The sequence below is a fragment of the Lepisma saccharinum genome, chromosome 4 (assembly GCF_977018435.1).
Source record: "Lepisma saccharinum chromosome 4, izLepSacc3.1, whole genome shotgun sequence".
Lineage (NCBI taxonomy): Eukaryota > Metazoa > Arthropoda > Insecta > Zygentoma > Lepismatidae > Lepisma > Lepisma saccharinum.
The window spans coordinates 68,851,273-68,872,225 of NC_139232.1; the positions used below are offsets into that span (position 1 = coordinate 68,851,273).

The window sequence follows — 20,953 nt, forward strand, 5'->3', positions numbered from 1 at the left end:
ATTACGAAGATCCCATTCTAGTCTCTGGCCAGAAGTCGATATCCACGTTCCGCTCGTGATTTCACGGTTAGCAGCAGTCGCGTGCCAGTTGAGGAAGGAAGAAGAAAGGGCCACTGGATTCTTGAACCAAGCGGTCAAACAACTTGTTCCTCCAGCAGTCGGGAGCAGAGCAGGTCCTATATCCACAGCCAGAGGCGACGAACAAGGGTCCATTCATAACTCCCCAACCATGAACAGGCTGCTTCTTCCTCCGGAAGTTTTGTTCTTGGCCTCCCTCATGCATTCCAGAAAGAGCCAGAGGGGGATTAAAAAGAAGCCTTGACACCTGAGGAATACCCGCGCGTGTGCTTTCTTTTCAATACAGTGGACACAAATTCAGTCTGCCAATTTCCTTCTTTTTTAAGTAATAGAATTGGTCGGTTTTTCTGCATGCCTTGGGCTCTGACGAAATTTAACGCTTCCTTTAGTTTTGTATTAATTCGAAGTATGTAGTTATTGCAGGCTGAGTTTCCTTCTATTTACTTTCCGCGCATTCATTACGTTGAAATTCCCCATCACCCATTTCAATTCCCTTAATGTTTAATATTCACTTCCTTCCTTACATAGTTTCATGTTTTCTCCTTATTTATTACTTCCTTTTATATTTTTGGCATCAAAATCTCCTCTTCATATTTTCATATGCACAGAAAGGCTATCGGGGCTGGACCTACAGTTTAAAGTGGGATCCGAACCACGAGATGCGTCACTTTTCCGGAGGCGAGAGTAAAGGCCAGATGCCCACGGGTTTAATGTGCTCTGTCTCGACACTTGCTACATTATGAAGTCGTCGTCGCCTTGTAATCAAGGGGTCCCAGGTTCGATACCCGGAGGAGGCACATAGTGGTTTGGATCCCACTTTAAACTCTAGGTTCAGTCCCGATTAGCGTTACTGTACATAAAGTGGACTTAAAACCCCAAATCAATCAATCAATCATTATGAAGTATGTATTAAGACTTCTTGAGGCAGTGTGCTATTTGAAAATGTTTCAATCCCCCCCCAAAAAAATAGAAATTGCGGAATGATGTAGGTATTCAGTGCAATACCTACAGTGGTGATAGTCTCCCTTTATGGCAAATAGTACTCGAGGCAGACTATGAGATCGATGTTTTATCAAAATTCAAAAATTGTCTACCTTACGTAGGTAAAATGTAACAATTATTATTGTTATTACATTTACTCTATTTTTTTTCGTATCAAAGCATTTGATTGCAATGGTTGTGTTGAATTCTCATTAGATTTTCTATGTAAAAATCTAGCGTACTGGAAAACATAGGGGAAGTTGTCAGCCAAAGGTGGCAGAAAAGCGACGTAAAATGAATAAATGAAATAGAACAAGGCAAAAATTATCGAAATCAATTGTATTCAGCACAATGACAAAATTTACTAGTTTTTATTTTTTACTATTGTGTGTCTCATTCATTTCTGTAGGGGGGAGGGGGGATGGCGCACAAAATTAGTATCGACACCACTGTGTTTGATGTCAATTCATCCACTTCATCGCCAGTAAATAAATTCAATTCCTGTGCGGGATAGAAAGTCATCAAGTTCAAATGGGTTCTAGACCGTAAATAACCTTTTTATGTTTAAAGTTTTTTAATTCTGTCCTTGAAACTTTTTTTCCGGATGAATTTAAATCCGGTCTGTTCCGTATTGAAATGAAACAATACGCAACTTGGACGTAATTTAAATTGTGCGAAAAAAAGAATCTGTCCTGTTGCGGAATCCAATAGAACCCATTAGAATTTATGGGTTCCTCTGGATCTTTAACAACCCTGCCCCCCGCCCCGCTAAATTCGCCAATGTTTGCACGTCACTGCAGGAATGCAACAAAGTTTTATTTCACCGACTATAATAATCAAGATATCCTCCCGTTTAGTCACTGGCGATTGTGGGTTGTAATGATCAGTTCAAAGTCAATAGCGTTGTTGCAACCCAGAAGTATCCATGATTTTACCAACAAATTTCAAAGAATACATTTTACCATTATTTTACCTACACTGCGCAGGTGAAAAGGGGAGGGCAGTTGAATGGAAATGAATGTTTACAAAACAGTGGTTCTGACTTATCTGCTTACTCAGGCCTCATTTGAAAAGCAGAAGAGAGAGGGCGTTGTATACAGAAGGTGGTGTTGATTAGTCGATTTCTGTGAAAAGTACAAGCACGTGTGTGTGTGCTAAGGTCTACGTGATCCAGCATTCCTTTCGCAGGAGCAGGAAAAGGAAAAAAAACATACTTGGAAACTAACAGGAAGGGAACCTAACTGTGCAAGCACGCCAGTAAACCAGTTTATGTACAAAAGCACGCACGGTGGAAAGAGGTGGCAGGAAAAAATTAAACTTTTTCCTTTCATTTCACCCAGATTGGTATAGCTGCAAGTTACACAAACGTAAGTCCCCCTTACCTTCTTGAGTTTGAACGATTGTTTTTGCTAGGTTGCTCTTTGTCTGGTTGTTAATCTTCTGCAAATTGTCTTCGCAACGAATGTTGGTAGGAATGTCTTCCAGGAATTCCCTCAAATTCTTCCTCACTTAGAGAAAGGAACAAGTAATTTCTTTCTGTTTTTTTTGGAGGTTTGTTTGGCTTCGAGCGGGATATATTGCTGATGTATGAACTTGTTTATGCCAGGTAAGTCGCCATGTTTTGTCTTGATTCTTCTACATTGTTCAATGGCTTTTCTTCCAAGTTTTATTCGACGTTCCCCTCTATTCTGGTGCAAATGAGGTACCGTTACAGTCGGAATAGCTCACTAGACGTGCTAAGGGGTGCACGTGTGCGTACTGTTGGCACTTGTTGGAATTTAAATGTCGACATCTCCTTGAAATTTATCCTTGAGTACCTGGTCGTTGTGCGATTTGAAAATATATATATATCTCGAATTTTGTAATCACCCTTTTCCGCGTCACCAGCAGTTTATTTTACTCTGGTATTTCTATCGATGTAAGCTACGTTTTTATACAATACAATCTATTTCCTTATTCTGAGTAGCTCATTCTTACCCAACGGTTTGAGGCAGTATGCTATATGAAATTTTTCCAGTCCAGTGGAGCGGGATTCCACCCCAAACTCCTAAACAGGGTGCCAATCACTCAAGACCACCTTTAAAATCGTTGATCATAATCGAGAATATCGCTTGTCTTGTAATGCAGATATATCATAAAAACTTCACATTCACTTCATTAAAGCGCGAAACACGCATCCTGTAAAGAAATAACAAAATTTTTACATCGATTTCTTTGCAGGCTTTCAAGAATATTAACTTAATAGGGTGTCAATACTTTCTTAAGATCCCTAGATATTTAGTCCTTTACAGCTTCTCCTTTGGCACGTTCGAGGTAGAAAACGTGTGGATATTATATCGCTAAATACAGTTGCCAAAATTTAATGTTCGAACTCTCCACTACAGAAATCCCTTGACAATTTAACACTTTATCAAGAGCTTACTATCTCCCTCTTTAAAATTAATACGCAATCAATTTTAGACTTACTGTTGATATTAAAGAGTGAATAAGACAATAGCAATACACAAGAATTGCATACATCCTCAATTTAATGCTCAATTCCTCTCGAACTAAAATACCCGGCATAATATAATACCTCGAGTTGGATACTGCCCCCCTCCCCAAAGTTTAATTGAGAATCCCCTCTAGAACCCACGTGTCAATTAAGGCCTAATATGCAAGAGTTGGATATTTCTCCCCCTGCCCCCCTTCGAAAATACCCTTTAACACTTTGTTTTCTTCATCTAATGGATTAAATATGGTGCATTTAAGGTGTAAAATCTTTACATGTACGTATTTTGGAAAAAAGATATAAATGTCGAATTTTATATTATTTGAAGGGAAAAAATCTCCCCAAAAATTCTCGATGGCGCAACCTACGCCATAATCCCCCCCCCTTTCCTGTGGGCACCCCTGTATACATGTGCACTAGTGTATATGAAGTGTATGCGTTTTCTGCTCCTCCTTCATTCCACTACAATTCTATCCACTGTGCGAATTAGGCTTTGGGGATGGGGGATGCCCACCCAGTGGCGTATTTGTGATTTCATTTTGGGAGGTAGGTTTTTCGGGGTGTATGCAAATTTGTATACAATAAACTAAACTATTGCCTGACGGTTCTAAGTAGGCTTAGAACGTTGATTCTAATCTAGCCCATTAAATCTTATGATAATATTTAAACGTGATTGAGAAACACTTACTACCAGTGGCGGCGATTGGTGGGGGGGGACTTTTCGCCACTTTTGCACCCACACTATGCTAAACCTTATATACAAAGGGAATAATACTGTCTTTGCCCCCCGGTTTTGGAACCCAATCGCCGCCACTGCTTACTACAAGGTAACCAAAAAAGTTCTTGCCGTTCTAGAGCAGTGATAAACAAGAGCAATACAGTGGACGGTACGTACCTTTATGTTTCGAAGTAATCTCCATCAGCATCCAACACCTTTTGCCAACGTTCCTGCAGCTGCACAATAGCCTGGTGATAAAACTCGGCGGGCTTGGATGCAAAGAAGTCCGTGAGTGCGTTCCGCAGGTCTCCCTCATTTGCGAAGGATCTCCCACGGAAGTGGTTGTCGAGGGAATGAAACAGGTGGTAATCTGTTGGTGCAAAGTCCGGTGAATATGGTGGATGGCAGTGTCTCCCAGCCAAGTTGCTGAAGTGTCTCCCGGGTCCTCTTTGCCACATGTGGCTTGGCATTGTCGTGCAGGAACAGCACACCCTTGCGATTCACCAATGCCTGCTCCTTCTGCCGCAATGCACTGTGCACCCTTTGCAACTGCTGAGAGTAGAGGTCAGCAGTGAAGGTCTGACCAGGTGGAAGGAGCTCGTAATGCACCACTTTCCGATAATTCCACCATACAGAGAGCATAACCTTTCGTGGGTGCAGAGGTGGTTTTGAGGTGTGAGGAACAGGGTCACGTGGCGACAACCAATGTCTGGTACGCTTGGGAGTGTCATAGAGGACCCACTTATCGTCACCAGTGAGCAAGCGATCAAATATGGGTGTGTTCAGGTGCCGAGTAAGCAAGGGCAAAAAGGCTGTGTCACTCGTTGTTCCTTGTTGGCTGTCGACAATGTGTGGGGTACCCACTTTCTTAACTTGTATGACTTCCCTATCCCATGCAGGTGCAGTCTGACTGTTTCAGCGGAAACATGGAACCTTTCTGCAAGTTCATCACACGTTAGACCACTGTCCTCCTTGATGGCTGCTTTCAGGGCCTCGTCATCCAACACATGTGATCGTCCACTGCGAGGTTCATCCGAAAGGCTCACATCTCCCGAACGGAATTTCTGGAACCAATGCCTGGCAGTGCGTTCGTTCACGGCATTCTCCCCAAATGCCTGGCAAATGCGGCGACTTGATGCGCCAGCTGACAGGCCCACTTTAAAGTCATACAACAAACACACGCGAACAAGCTGCTTCGATACCTCCATTTCTCTTCGACACTGGACGAGCTATGACTGCTGTGTGTGCGCAACGTGCTTCATTTCGTTTCCTCTCTGTGAGCGCATGATTAATGGGTCGTAAAAAACGACAAGAACTTTTTTGGTTACTTTGTACATGTTTACTTTCTAGGAAAAGCCAAACTCGTACACAAAAAGAGCTTTCGAACTAGTAACACCGAAACCTTGAGCAAATTTCTATTGCCTAGTTCAAACTTAATTTCCATGTAACCTACATACAAGTTTCTTGTGAACACTTTAATCATTTGCGTGCGCACGGGGTGCCTGTGTTCTTAACACTTTTAAAAAATGTCGAATTTACCATTAAAATAATGAAAATAATATCTGTTTTAAAAAGTAAGGAATTTAGTTTCATTTGAGATAACCCCCTTTCTTTCTCTCTATCTCTATCTCTCTCTCTTTCCAAAACAATGTAATATTGTTCACTGTAATAATCATGGACGTCCGCAGGATTTTTTCCAGGGAGGGGCAAGGAAGGTTTTTTTTTCCAGGGGTGGCCAACATGGCATATTTTCCCCAATAATAGTGTCCATCCCTCAAGAAACATTGTAACACATATTATTGTGGCTGAAATTAAAATATATGTGTGAAATATGTAATTTTTGGTTCACTTTCCTTTTCCAGGGGGGGCCACGGTCCCCCCTTGCCCCTCCCTTCCGGACGCCCATGGTAATAATGAGTAATCATGTAGAAAAGATGATGTTTTACATTTCATCAATAGCACAGAGCTCCTTTACGAATCGGCGTGCACTTATACCTCTCTCAATTGTGTTTGTTATATAGTTAAGACATGGTATACTGCAAGGTGTTTTTTTTTTAAAAAAAAGGTAACTGACGATTGTATGTTTTGGATACTTTGTTACCTTTTTATTGAAACACCCTGTATATACTTTCAAATTCATTTTCTTTGAGGATAAAAAAAGCATCCTTGGCAAGGGTGAAAATAATTTTATTTTGCCAGGGATAAAAATTATTGTGGGGAAAATTCCCGCCATCCCCCTCCGTTAATTCGCACGCAGATTCTATGTGCTCGGAGAGTTTCCATCATGCCCTCGCACTACCTGTATGCTAAACCTTATCTACAAAGGGAAATATACTGTCTTTGCCCCCCCCCCCCGGTTTTGGAACCTAATCGCCGCCACTGCACAAGGAACTTCCATTACGCGGATTGTCGGCTGAGATAGCATGAATCGTGCATTAACACGAAAGCATAGACAATGGCGTCTGCTTTCAAGTTAATCAAAAGCATTCTTCCCCCCTCCTGTGTGAGCTACCAGGGCCATTCGTTAGGATCCGCTGTCGTGCAATGTATGTCTACTGTCCGCATATACGCTGATATCTCCAGTCCCTTCCCAGACCGTGAATATGCTATGGATTATGCACTTATGGATTAGTCCAGTGGTTTATTTAATTAACGTAGCTAATGTGTACCACTCGTGAGCGTCGTTAGCGAGAGGGACGCGTCTCCCTGTTTCTATCCGTTAATCTATCTGAAACTTATAAAACTGGCTAAGCTTCTTGCATGTAGTGGATAAGTCTGTCCCGCACCGTGGGCGTGAGGTCTAAAGCTTGTCGCACACTGAGACGCCGGAAACGCGGTAACAGAACAAACTTCTGGCACGGAAATTCCGTTCCGCGCTTTTCCCTGGGCCTTCCACCACTTGATTTCAATAGAAGCAGACGACGGAAGTTCTGTTGCCGGATTTTTTCGTCTTCCCCGCGTCTCAGTAGGGGTGTGCGGGATCCCGAAAAGTCGGGACCGGGATCGGGAAAAAAAATTCCCGTCCCGATCCCGAATTCGGGAAATGACTTCCCGACTTTTCGGGATCCCGAGTAGTCGGGAAATACTGAATGTTCATTTTAAAAAGTCGTTAATTTTCGACGTTTTCTGCATTGTAAGTGTCTGGAACTTATCGGAAATTGTTAGGGTTTTTTTTCTTCAGAAATGCAAAAATAATCACTTAAAGTGAAAATGACGTAGATTTCGAGATTTCCACAGCTTCGGGAAATTTAGAACTTTTCCCGTCCCGAAAATTTCCCGACTTTGTCAGAATATTGCAAATTTTAAAAATTTCCCGTCCCGACCAAAAAAATTCTGTCCCGCACACCCCTACGTCTCAGTGTGCGGGGTCCTTAGGCGTCATGCTTTGGGCTCCGGCTAAGGGACCCTTGCGTTTCGAGTTTCCTTGGGGGAAGAGTAACAACTCTGGGGGAAAAGTAACAACTTTTCTCCAGTGATTTCGGCCTGTGTGTATGGGACCGGTGGACACCCACCATCGTGAGGAGCTACGAATGAGTAGCGTAATCCGGTCATGGAAACTTAAAACAACGAGTGGGGGGTTCGTCGTGCTGACCACTTTTGTCCCCGATCTATGCCCTCTTAATGCCAAGCCTTGTCTACCATGAAAAAGTAAACTGTCCTTGCCCATCCTAGGTCTGGTACCCAATCGCCGTTACTGCGAATTGCAGGGTAGAGAAAAAGTAAAAGTAACTCATTCTTGCTTTTTAAGGATTAACTGTAACTTAGCTAGTTTCCAAACCTTTTAAAAGTTAATTTCCAAGGGCTGATGTAGCATTAGCATGATAGTGCGGGGAAACTACCCCCCCCCCAAAGTTCTTTAGTGCTTGCATTTGAAAATATTAATTTTCTCCAAAATTTCTGGAGGGGCTGTAGTCCCATTAGCCCCCCTCGACGCCAAGGGTCCCGGGTTCGAATCCCGGTCGGGCTTGGTTGTTTGTGAATGTCCATTCATTAATTTCATCATTTCATCACTCATCCCCATCTTCGCAAATTAGCCAAGAGGCACAAAACGCGAAGTAAAATAAACTAAATCAAATCAAATCAAATCAAATCAAAACCATTAGCCCCCTGCGTAAGCCAGTGGAATAAGTTGAAATCATAGTATTAAAAATAATAGAAAAGACTTAATAACTACTTTTATGAGATGAAATCGAAGTATTAAGAAAGATAGAAAAATCTTGATAACTATTCTATAAAATTTACTTTGGTGCAAATTTGCCGCAATATAATTTTATGTAGTTATATTACTATTATTTTTACTTTGTTTGCAGTTACAATGGAGCAGCCGTTCAAAGACAAATTCCTCTTCTACCGCTTCTGGCAGGACGAGGAAGGCGCCTCCCCCCTACCCTCCGAGGACGACGCCTCCGAGGCGGAGGACGAGCTGAACGAGGTGCTGGCTGTGCTCGCTCAGAGAGGACCCGATGCCATGATGAGGGTGATTCTCAGAAAGCCGTGAGTAGGGTTCCATTTTCCCCTTGGTTTTGCTTTTCAACACTTGACGTTAGCAGAAGTGTTTAACAAAAGTCAAAATATGAATATTTTCGGTTCACTTCATAGCAACAGAACAGATCTTTATGTCTGCAACAGTATGTTCACTGACATGTATAAATCGCTATGTTTTTTTATGATGCATATTGCACCCCTAAATTCCAGACCGAGCGCCTCATATGCAAGAAATGCACGTTTTTGTAACAAAATCTTTTACGGAGTAATTGTGGCACATTTGCTTCGGTGTTCATGTAGCCAACGTAATTTCCGTTTCTGAAAAATGGAGGGGTTCGTTCTTTAATCTCAAATAATCGCGTAATCATAATTTCCAGTGTTACCAGAAAGCTCTGTGTTCTCCTTCTTGCATCTTGTGTGCAGTTCACACTTGAAAGGTTATATCAGATTATGAGACTCAAACTGCTAAATCTGAAGCTATCCCACAAAGGAACATTTTCCTCTCCGGTTCCCATACAACTTGATTTAATTTCCGGTCGCAAATTGGATTGACTTATCGCAAAGCTATTGCCTGAAAGAGAGAGCCTGATGTCTTTAGGGTTCAAGAGGGGCAATCACCAGCAAAATACCATTTCAGGCGGAACAAGGAACTGTGCAGGGATAAACCGCCCAGGGGGGTCACGAGTAAATAAAGGAAGGTTTGATATGCTCAAGTCCTGTTTGGATCGAACCAATTGCAAACAAGCTTGAAATTCTGAAGTTTCAACATGAGAGTCCTTGAACATACAATCTTGTGACACACTCACGATTGACTACATTTTGATGATGCACATCTGAAACCTGAAGTGAATATTCATGGGCATAATCTTGTGAATATATTTCAGAGTATGAGAGCAATAGCGTCGGGGAGGGGGCATTGGGTGGGTTCAACTCAAGACTTCTCATAATATTATACAAGCAATGAGGCATGTCATGGCCCTTCACCCACCTTTGCATGGATCATTATATTAACTTTTGTAATATGGCTATTACCATGGATAGTATGAAACTTGACAGTATTGAAGATTTTCAAATGTTGTGTTTAGTACTAACAAGCATTAGGCCCAGATTTACATAAATGGAGGCCAAGGCCTAACAACATCTTGAGCCTGCTTGCAGGGCATGATCTAGGTGGTACTGGCTGTTGGGGTCAAACACGAACCTTTTTATCTGTAAATTTTTCAATTTCGTCCAGAAACATTTCCGGATGTCCAGGAACCTACGTATTTTCCAGATCAATTTAAATACGGTCCAAGTTTTGTATTGAAAAGAAACAATGGAACTTGGACCAAATTTAAATTGTGCAAGAGAAAAGGTTCCGGTTTTCCGGTTCTGTTATAGAACCGAAAGAATTTATGGGTGCCTGCACCTTTAATAACCCTGGTATTCCAGCCATTCTGCTCATGTGTCAATCTGAACAAGCTGGTTGCTAATAAGGGGTTGATTCCCATTCAATTTTCTTAAAATAATTTTGTCTGATACTGATCTGTTCCATGCTGAGCCATGCCATGCCAATCATTCATAATAGTTCTCCTGCCTAGTTCACACTATTAAAATAATAATAATAAAACTTGTTCATCTGAAATAAAATCATAAACACATCACTACATCCAACTATCAGTTATTGCATTACCTTTCTAACCATGTATATGATTGGATAAGCTGCTTGGCAGGTCTTGACAGTGGTGGATCCAGAAATGATACTTTAGTTTTGCTGAATGAAGAATATATTCTAACATGTATTTCCATTACTTCACATAAATGTGCAGTTCTTCCTACTAAAGTTGGAATTGTAAATATTGCTTTTTACACTTTGTTTCTTTGCAGAAGCCACGAAAGGACATTGGATGATCTGGAAACAATCTATGAAGAACTCCTTCACATTAAGGCCCTTTCACATCTCTCAAATTCTGTAAAACGAGAACTTGCAGCTGTCATAGTCTTTGAAGCACATCCTCGAGCAGGCACTGTTCGTAAGTGTTTATAATATTGTTCCATTTTAGGTATAAAAATAAATTAGCACACTCCTTGAGCATTGTTATCTATGAAAATGTTGTCATGCATGTGTCGTATACAGACTAATTATACGTTAAAACATTATTGTTAGATATTTGAAAAATTTCAAGGGAAAATCCCAATTGTAGATAATACACCGCCACCCATCTCAAGAGAATTTTTTTATTGTTTTTTTTATTAATTATTATTATTATTATTAAATAATGTCTTTGGCTGCTCCCGAAATCACACATTTTCCACCCTGGATGGCCTCAGCAGTGCTGCCCTACAGGTGTGTTTTGAGATTTTGGAAGAGGTGGTTATCCAAAAGGTCTCAGTCTGGGGAATATGGCTCATGGTCCTGTACTTCGAGCCCGAGGTAAAAAGATTTCTGCATTGTGACAGTGGCTCGGTGTGGCGATACGTTGTCCTGAAGGAAGATGACTCAGGATCCACTTCACGGAAAACTTCCTCATATCAGCGTAATAATGAATAAATGCACTAACTCTTTCATGGGAGATGTTCAGGGTCTCAGCTATCAGCTTAGCAGAAATTCTCATATTTTCAAAGATCATTTAATGTGCAGTGTGCACAGCTTCTTGCATAATCATGAATGTAGGCCACCCCCAGACATGACTCGTCATCCGTGCTGAAATGTCCAGTCCAAATTCTGGCAACCCAGTTTATTATTGTGGTGTATCAAGGGCTATGGTCCCCCGATATTTGCTTTGTGGTCTTTCCTTGCAAGAAGAGATACTTAATAACTGTCCAACAGTCATTCCCACTGAAACTTTCCTGAATAGCTGCCATGGTCAGTTCACGCTAGCAAAACACAAATATGTAATTACATTAAAAGGCTAATTTTTGGTTGCAACAAACTACAAGGATGAAGATCCATAACAACCTACAATTTGTTTACTTTAATACCTAAGAAAACATAAAGACTAAGGACTTATCAGCACCCCCTCGTACATTTAATATGAAGCTCTCCCAAAAAATCCAATTAGTTTTAGGGGATTAGACCCAGGGTATGTCCATGTGGGCAGTCATTCTCATATTTCGCCATCTTTTCCTTAATTTTGATTTTTCTTTACAAAACCTGGCAAAAGTCTCCACCTATCGTTTCCAGGCATGCCACTGAATATACCCATATATTAAACAAGAGGGAATGAAAAATGGTAATTTGTGTTCAAAATAAATTATGGAAATTCCACACTTCATTTTGAAGTCTGTTTTATGCACAGAATCATGTTTACCGTATCACAAAAAATAGATTTTCAGTTCAGATTCCAGCTGTGTGTATAATTTTTGGGCATAAACATTTTCGTCTCATCTAACAATAGCCTCTGGTCAAAATGTTCATGAAGTTGCACAATTTGAAAATCTGAAGAGTATATATGTATGTACATGTGATATTCTACTTTGAGTATAAATTTGAATTTGTAACATATATACTGGAAAGTAATTTTACAGAAATTGGGAAAGAGTTAACTAAAACCTAAATGCTTTTATTAATTTGCATTTAAGATCAATCAGCAACATTATCGTTTCACTGAATGAAAACACTTTTTTCTCTCGTTATTTTACAGTTTTTCATCAGGGAGACGAAGGACGATCATGGTATATTATTCTTCGTGGATCTGTTAATGTTGTAATTCACGGAAAAGGAACTGTGACATCATTACAAGAGGGAGATGATTTCGGAAAATTAGCTCTCATCAATGATGCTCCAAGGTAAGCTGTGAGTGAATATTCTCTAAGTCTAAGCATTCCAAAAGTACCACACAAGGAAATATAAATACAATGGAAGTTTCCTTACTTTTGTCATGATTTATTTACTTTTACTTGGGATTACCGCTAAGCAGTTTTTCCCGTATCTAATTTGTCATGATTTAATTTGGCATTCAAATATTTTTTTCTTCTTTTACTTTTCAGTAAAATCTTCTCTAATTTTGTTCTTCAGGAAACTGTGAAAATTATCATTTTGTGAGATGCATTCTGAGATATTGTGATCCCTCATCATTCAAATACTTGATCCTCAAAGACATGTGCTGCATGAATCATTTATAACATAAAAACTTTAGCCAGTGGTATGTCTAGCGACATCCTCTTGTCATTGTTCAGATTTTTACGTGAGAATATGGAAGATAGAACTGGTCTCACTCTCACCTTTTACAAAATATGGTGACATGCATGTTCATATATTTGAAAAAGTTTTGTATGTGAAAGCTTTTTTCCAAGTTATAAATTCCACATGCTTTACCAGATATTTTTTTAGTTGTTCTATATGATTTCTCAATTGCATTTACAGTTGTATAGATAAGAATTTTTCATAAGCAATATATTGGAAACAATAAAATAATTTTTAATAGAAACCAATTCATTACAATTGACCAATCAGTTCCGATAGTGTCTAAAAACTCATATTGGCTACCGGAACCAATTGGAAAAATTTCCAGCTGGGTACCAAAACAGTTTCTCATGCCGAAGTTTTGACATGCCTGAAGATTGGGCTAAATTTTCCGTATGACTGGCACAGTGCACACGCATTCTTTTGGGTATTGTTGATTTATTCATGATTGCACATCATTAAATCTGCCACTCCTATCATATAACCTCAACCTATGATTTTTTTCATGTCAAGACCAAGTTTGTGACATTGTTCAAGAAGAACTGATGTCAGACTTTCAGCTGAAATATCACTATCCAGGGTGAAACTTAAGAATTTTTAGAGGATATTATTTTGAGAATCCACAAACCATGCACACAGAGAAAATTGTTCTATACCTGCTACATCATGTGTCTCAAACGATTTCCCCCCACAAATTCCTCATCCTCGTATCATGTTTTGGAACCAATCACAATACTCTTCTCCTCGAACAACAACCGTGCTTCCGCCATTTTCTTTAAGTGTCCTGCCTGATATTAACTTTCATTTCATTAATACTATCTTTTGAGTGAACACCATACCACACATTGCTACCATAATTTTCAGTTCAACTTCAAAAAGTAATACATAGATAATATCTCTTAAAGTGTGTGTACATATTTTTGCACCCCCCTGTATAGAGGTGGAAGCATAGGTGTAACTTGACAGGGCATTTGGGGGCACTCCATCCCCAAATCAGGTGTATTAAATCTTAGAAGCCAATGGTACTTTCGTTAACCTCCTGAGACCTGAGGACCAAAATAACAAAGAGTAATATTTGTGTGTAATATAACTGTGTAACAGTTATTTAGCAAATTAGCCATGGACACTACCTTTTTGTGATAAAAATTTATTTGATTTTGACCCCCCTTGCCTAAATTATGCCTCAAGTTCAATTCGGCCCCCCCAAGTTACACCCATGGGTGAAAGAAGTAGATTTAATCACATTAATGATACTGTTATATGTAATACTATGCCCATGTATACAAAATACTATTTTATTGCCCATTCTGGTAGGGGAGACAGATGTGGTTGGTACTCTCTAAAGTTGGTTAAATTACTCACACACTCGCTCTCTGTGCGTGTGTGTGAGAGAGAGAAACTGATAGGGAGGGAGATATAGATATTACAATGTCGATAATTGTGATATTTATGTGCTTGTTTTCAACAGGGCAGCAACTATTGTACTTCGTGAAGACAATTGTCACTTCTTGAGAGTGGATAAGGAGAACTTCAACAGGATTCTTCGTGACGTGGAGGCTAATACTGTTAGGTTGAAGGAACACGGACAAGATGTTCTGGTCCTGGAAAAGATCTCATCCTCACATGCGGTTGCATACTCTCAGTTCAAGTGAGTTATTATTTGCAGTTTTATATACATTTGTCTCATAAACTTTGGCTGATCCTTTCAAAAGTTGGATAGCATTATGAGCAAGAAACTTGAACTTAACCTGTGGCGCAACAACCCAACCTACTGACTGCCAGCCTCACTCCCACCTGATCCTACTCACTCACTCACTCTCACTCACCCGAGGAGGGACATCAGCCATTGTTGTAGGTTTCCATGACCGGGTTATGCTACTCCTTGTTAGCTCCCCAATTTCCTCATGATGGTGGGTGGCCACCGGTTCCATACACAGGCCGAAATCTCGGAAGAAATGTTGTTATGCTTCCCCCAGAAGACTCGAACCTGCACGTGTCCCTTAGCCAGAGCCCAAAGCATGATGCCTCAGACTGCACGGCCATAGTGCAGGACAGAAACTTGTACTACTGCTCCTAATTTGTACTTTTTGGCCAAAATTGAAAGTTTAAGATCTCAGAAATTGTTTCCATCATGGTCATCACTTAGATAGGACAATTATAATAATACATACCTTCTGCATTTCTGGCAGTTTTCTTCAAAAGAAGTTAAAATTTCTAAAGTTGGTTGCCTAAGAAATTCACCACCGGTGAGGCCCGTGATCATGAATCAACTGGGTATTTCGATTTGTTTCAGAAACACTACTTTCAATTATATTTCATTTCAATGAACTGTAACAATGTTCCAAATTGTAATAAAATATATCTCTTCAGAAAAGTTGGAAATTAATCAAAAGAAACATGTTACTGTTACATCAAATTTACTTTGTCATACAAAACAGGCATCAAAGTAATTTCAACTTAACCATATATAGATAAGTCACACCTTCAACACATACACACACACACATATAGGCATAAAATTACTTCTTTTTACGTTGTTATTAGTCATGATGTTAATTGTTTCTGAGAAAGTAAAATTACCATTCTTCATTAGTCTTGTTCTAGTGAATACATTAGTGAGTTCTGAATTTTTCAAGCTAATGCAAAGAAAGTAATGTATAGTAATGATCATTATCTTTAGAAGTAATGGGTTATCATTCCAGTTACAAATATAATTTTTGTAATGTAATATTACCATGATTGTAAAATGTTACTTGCTTTACGTTACTTCCCAACTCTGATTTAGAATATCTCCAAGAGTTCAGAAATCTATTTTTTAAGATATTTCATTTTTAATATAAATTAATACAGGCTTTAAAGAGCGAGCCACAGGACCACCTTTGCTTCAATTCTATCAAAATGCATAGAGCATTTGGAAAAAAAGTGAAAAGCAAATTCTAGGTTATGTATATCTCTGCGGTTGCAAGCAGATGTATAAGTAAGTTTGTTATTAAGCTAGATGAAACTTATAGACTCGCATGTATTTCTTATGGAAAATTAGAATTACCTCTCCATTCTACTTCAATCTTTCTTTGTTCGATTGCTTTGTGCAGTTATATTGACATATTCCTAGAGTATCTAAAAAAATTGCCAAATCCAGGCTGCTTGAATCTTCTTTACTCATGCAGAAGAAAACTTAGACCTCTTCTCCTGAAGTAGGACATTATGTATTTGATACACTGGTATTTCTTTATTGTTTTCCTGTGCAGGTACACTGTGATGGCTGGAACACCACAGAAAATGCTCGAACATCTTCTGGAAACTCGCCTGGATGGAAGAGCTGCCCCTGGCCGGGATGAGCTTCCTGGACCATCTACATCCACTGACCCATTCCTGGATGACTTCCTGCTCACACACATTGTATTCATGCCGACACACCAGTTGGTCACAGAACTGGGCAGACAATATCCTTTCAAATGGCTTGTTTTTTTTATTCTAATGTTAAGTGTGAGCTTCTGCATAACACTTCAGCATGAAGTATATGTTCTATAGCATACATAAAATAATTGGGTTTCATAGTTACGGATTTTTGTTGGATTTTAGTCCAGTTACTTTATCATATTTTTCTATTAACTAGGTTAATCACTGTGAAGATGATGGATAATAGGCAGAGTAAATTTTTTTAATGAGAGATAGACAGAGAAATATCCACGAGTTACACTAAATTTGAAACAAGGACATCTGTTTTATTTCATAAAATAAGGTCTCCAACAAATGCAACCATTTCTTTGGTTCATTTGGTTTTGTCAATAATAATTGAGAGCATTAACAAATTTGTCACAATCTGATGGTGATTAACAACAATAATACTGTCTTCAACAGAACCGCTCTGCAAGCTTGGTGGCTGATCATGTAAAGTGGTAGACTTTCCATGTTGCCACCAAAGTTCCTGGGTTTCACTACTGGCCAGGATGTGAGTGTTCTTTGTGAGTATCCCTTCATCGATTTCATCTGATTATCACTCATTCTCATTGCCGTGATTAGCTAACATAAAATACAAATACAACTGTACCATATAATATCAGTCTCTACAGATCAGATTAGCACATACTATTTCAAGGATTTTTGTTTGTAATGCCCTGATAATGGAACTACAGTGTTGATTGATTGAGTCTGTGTTTTAAGTTCACTTTATGCACATTAAGGCTAATCGGGACTGGACCTACAGTTTAAGGTGGGATCCGAACCACTATGTGCCTCCACCGGGTATTGAACCCGAAACCCCTTGATTACAAGGTGACGATGAAACCACTGCACCATTGATTTGGTATTTTAAGTCCACGTTATGCACAGTAAAGCTAATTGGGACTGAACCTAGAGTTTAAAGTGGGATCCGAACCATTGTGCCATGTACCTCCACCAGGTATCGAACCCAGGACCCCTTGAATACAAGGCGACGACTCTACCACTGCACCATTGGGGAGACCGAACTGCAGTGTATAATATCAGTCTCTACAGATCAGATTAGCACATACTATTTCAAGGATTTTTGTTTGTAATGCCCTGATAATGGAACTACAGTGTTGATTGATTGAGTTGGTGTTTTAAGTCCACTTATGCACATTAAGGCTAATCGGGACTGAACCTACAGTTCAAGGTGGGATCCGACCACTATGTGCCCCACCAGGAAGGCCCGAACTGCAGTGTTGAATAATAATATTTATTCCCACATTTGAAAATTTTCATGATCCATTGAAATCATTGCCATGCTTGGAATTTTTGTCACGTAGTATCTTTTTTTTTATCTGTAAGTTTTTTCTCCTTAACAAAATTACCTATAGAATAGATTCTCCAAGCCAGGACAGGGAATTCCTCTTGGCCTGCAAACGACGGGTAGTGCAGTTTGTTCATCGATGGGTTGTGGCCATCAGGAAGCCTGTGTTTGATGAGCCTAGCGCTCTTTCCTTTATGGAGGTAAGCTGGACAGAATTGTTTACTTTGTTTTTAACATAATTGGAAGTGCTCAGAGCCATTTCCTAAGACCAAGTGTTGTTCTATCTAATATGGTGCCCTGTCCAACTTCATTTTGTGATATAAGCCACATCTTGCCACTGGACTTTCCAGGTTAGAGTTCTGTCTGTCTGTTCCTCATCATTTCTATCTAATCTTAATTTCAAATAACCTAAGGGATGCGACCACAGATTAATAAGATCGCTTACTTCCTATCTCTCCTTTGTAATCTGTGCGTATACCGAACCGGACATGTGGAGCCACCCTACGGCTGTTTCGAAACGTAAAGCGTTGTCATAGCAACCTCTCCGCCAATCATATCTTACTCTTGGCAGTGACAGTTGAATGCGTCTCAGCGCAATGATCCGCTCACCCCACCCTTCCATTCCTGCTTTTATTTTCTGCTAATAATTCGGGACATATCTCGTAAGGTCGAATTAATTATTTTATATAAGTGCATAAAAATGTTCTACAAGGATAAATACCATTGTTCAGTTAATGCACGTTACGTTTGAATGATTTCTTTATCTAAGTTACGAGATATACAGAATAAGTAGCCCAGAAGCACAACATACGAAAATAATTTCAAGTTCCTGAAATTCCAGCACGTAAATCATTCCGTTGTGCATGAAAAATGGTCCGCGTATTATCTGTGGTAATAAGTATTTTTATGTCGTATTCTCCCTATTATGCGTTGCTTTTCTGACATTTTGGGCAAATCGCAATTTTATCTTGTGTAAACTCTACGGCGATTATTTTGTTCGTAGATCAATGCGTTTGACCCCTCCCTCGTCGTTGTTTATTTAGCATCGCATTCTTTCAATTTTAGGCTAATCGCGACGATGCTATGAAAAATTGATGACACAAAGAAAGCTCTAACAGGGATTCGAACCCAGGACCCCTGCATTAACCGAACAATGGTATTTATCCTTGTAGAACATTTTTATGCACTTAAATAGAATAATTAATACGACCTTACGAGATATGTCCCGAATTATTAGCAGAAAATAAAAGCAGGAATGGAAGGGTGGGGTGAGCAGATCATTGCGCTACCCAAAGTGTTCTAAAGGGCGCTCGAGCCATGTTGCAACATTTCTCAAATTGTCACTTTCTCTTCATAACAATTGCTGCACAGTTTAACGTGGGTGGCAATCTGCACGATACAGCATACTTAATACCAGCAACTGTTTCTGGTGCCGTCACTGTAATTTTCTCCCTTGTGTAGGCCTACCATATTCAATCGCAAGATGTAGACACTTCTGATTTACCAACGGAGAAAATTCCATTCATCTGTCTATGGCCTCATAAAACGAAAGACAAATGCATCCACTTTCTCTGCAATTGATATCAGTGGAGTACCCTGAGAGGGGGGGATTTGATGCTGAAAATGCCAGGGAAACAAAAGACAGGATTCGAAGATTTTGTCTCAGGAAATAAGAATAAATCATAAAATGTATATTAAAAACTACTGATGGAACATTAACGCTATTCATCTAACGAAACCATTACAAATCGGCTGGCGGCTTGTAGGTATGAAATATACTGGAATAAAAGATATATACATATAGTCAGTCAGTACTTGTTTTCCAAACTTAACCACCATCCTAAGAAAATTGGGGACCTACAAGTGAGTAGCGTAACCCAGTCTGGGAAATCTCCTATAACAGCTGAGGGTTCGATGTGCTGACCCTACGTCACCCCATTACTGGTTGATCTCCACACCTCTAGGTAGGGTTGTGGGAGGCAGACTGGCAGTCAGTTGATAGGCCAAGGACCTTCCAGGGCTGTAGAGCAGTGGATCTCAACCTTTTTCAGTTGGGGACCCACCTTGAAGGATATTACACTTCATGGGACCCATAAGATGGGAACAAGCGGAATTACTTTGTAGGGGTGTGCACCTAGTCTATAATCATATATTTGCTCTTTTACAACAACACGGCCTGAATTTAAATTGTTAAAACAATATATCTAAGTAATTTAAGGTAATAGGTTTTTAAGACCCAGTTAACAAAGTTTCAAACCCAACTTCCCGACCCACCAAATGTCCCCTCAGGACCCAGGAGTTGGTCGCACCCTATAGGTTGAGAAACTGTTCTGTAGAACCATGGGTTATGTTATGCTGTAGATGAAAGTAAATATTTTACACTACAGTTAATTTCTATCACAACTTACATTCAGTGTTCTGTAGATGAAATAGTATTTTGGACAATACGACATAGAAATTAGTTCAGTGCCATCTGCCATGAGAGAATAGAATAAAATAATAGTTATGAGTGACACAGCTCATTGGGGAAGTTATCAAACAGAATAATTTCTGGAATAAAATTGTAATTGTTTTAATTCTATCAGTCTATTTCTCTGTGAAAACTACTATGATGGTGATAATGAATAGTTATAGGAAAATAGAGTAAGAAAAGGTCACACCTTACACAAGTTAACCTAGAATGCAACCACCCCATCTCGAAGTTGTACCTATATGGAGACGCATAGTGGTTCAGATCCCACTTTAAACTGTAGTTCCAGTTCCGATTGGCCTTACTGTGAATAAAGTTGACTTAAAACACCAAATCAATCAATCAATCGAAGTTGTATAAAATTTCACTTTTCTGGTTTGCATGAGAGTAATTTCAACCCATTTCTAAAAACGTGTGAATGTTTGTAAGATATATTATTAACTAATCACTGCATGCTTATTCATTTTAGTATTTGTCAAAAATCCCTAATTTTTAATCTAGAATGGGAGTAGGAGTATGTCATACAAGCGAGTTTTGTTCGAAGTTACTTACTGGAACCACTCTACATATTGACTACAATTTCATCATATGGCATTACATATTTCATAGTTACACAAAAATCTGGACTAGAAATATGAATGTCTTAGAATAAAAATCAAAGCAGTCATTGAGTATGTAGGATCAAGCTAGATAAGCACACTCCCAGCCCCCCACTCCTAAACACACACACAATGGAATTAAAAATAAACCACTGAAAGATCTTATCCTGCACAGATATGTATTTTTTATATTCATATACTTAATACAGTACT

The 20,953-nt window shown here is 39.5% G+C and overlaps 1 protein-coding gene across 3 annotated transcripts in view; it reads left to right on the top strand.

Moving 5' to 3' along the window:
* Positions 1-20,953, top strand: part of Epac (Exchange protein directly activated by cAMP) — a 666,691-nt gene that overhangs the window by 626,262 nt on the left and 19,476 nt on the right. For all 3 annotated transcript variants that reach the window (XM_083120690.1, XM_083120691.1, XM_083120689.1), the window contains 6 exons: positions 8,579-8,762; positions 10,620-10,765; positions 12,377-12,521; positions 14,387-14,566; positions 16,167-16,361; positions 17,733-17,871. In XM_083120690.1, coding sequence (XP_082976816.1) covers positions 8,579-8,762; positions 10,620-10,765; positions 12,377-12,521; positions 14,387-14,566; positions 16,167-16,361; positions 17,733-17,871 — 989 coding nt within the window. The remainder of the gene's footprint in view (positions 1-8,578; positions 8,763-10,619; positions 10,766-12,376; positions 12,522-14,386; positions 14,567-16,166; positions 16,362-17,732; positions 17,872-20,953) is intronic.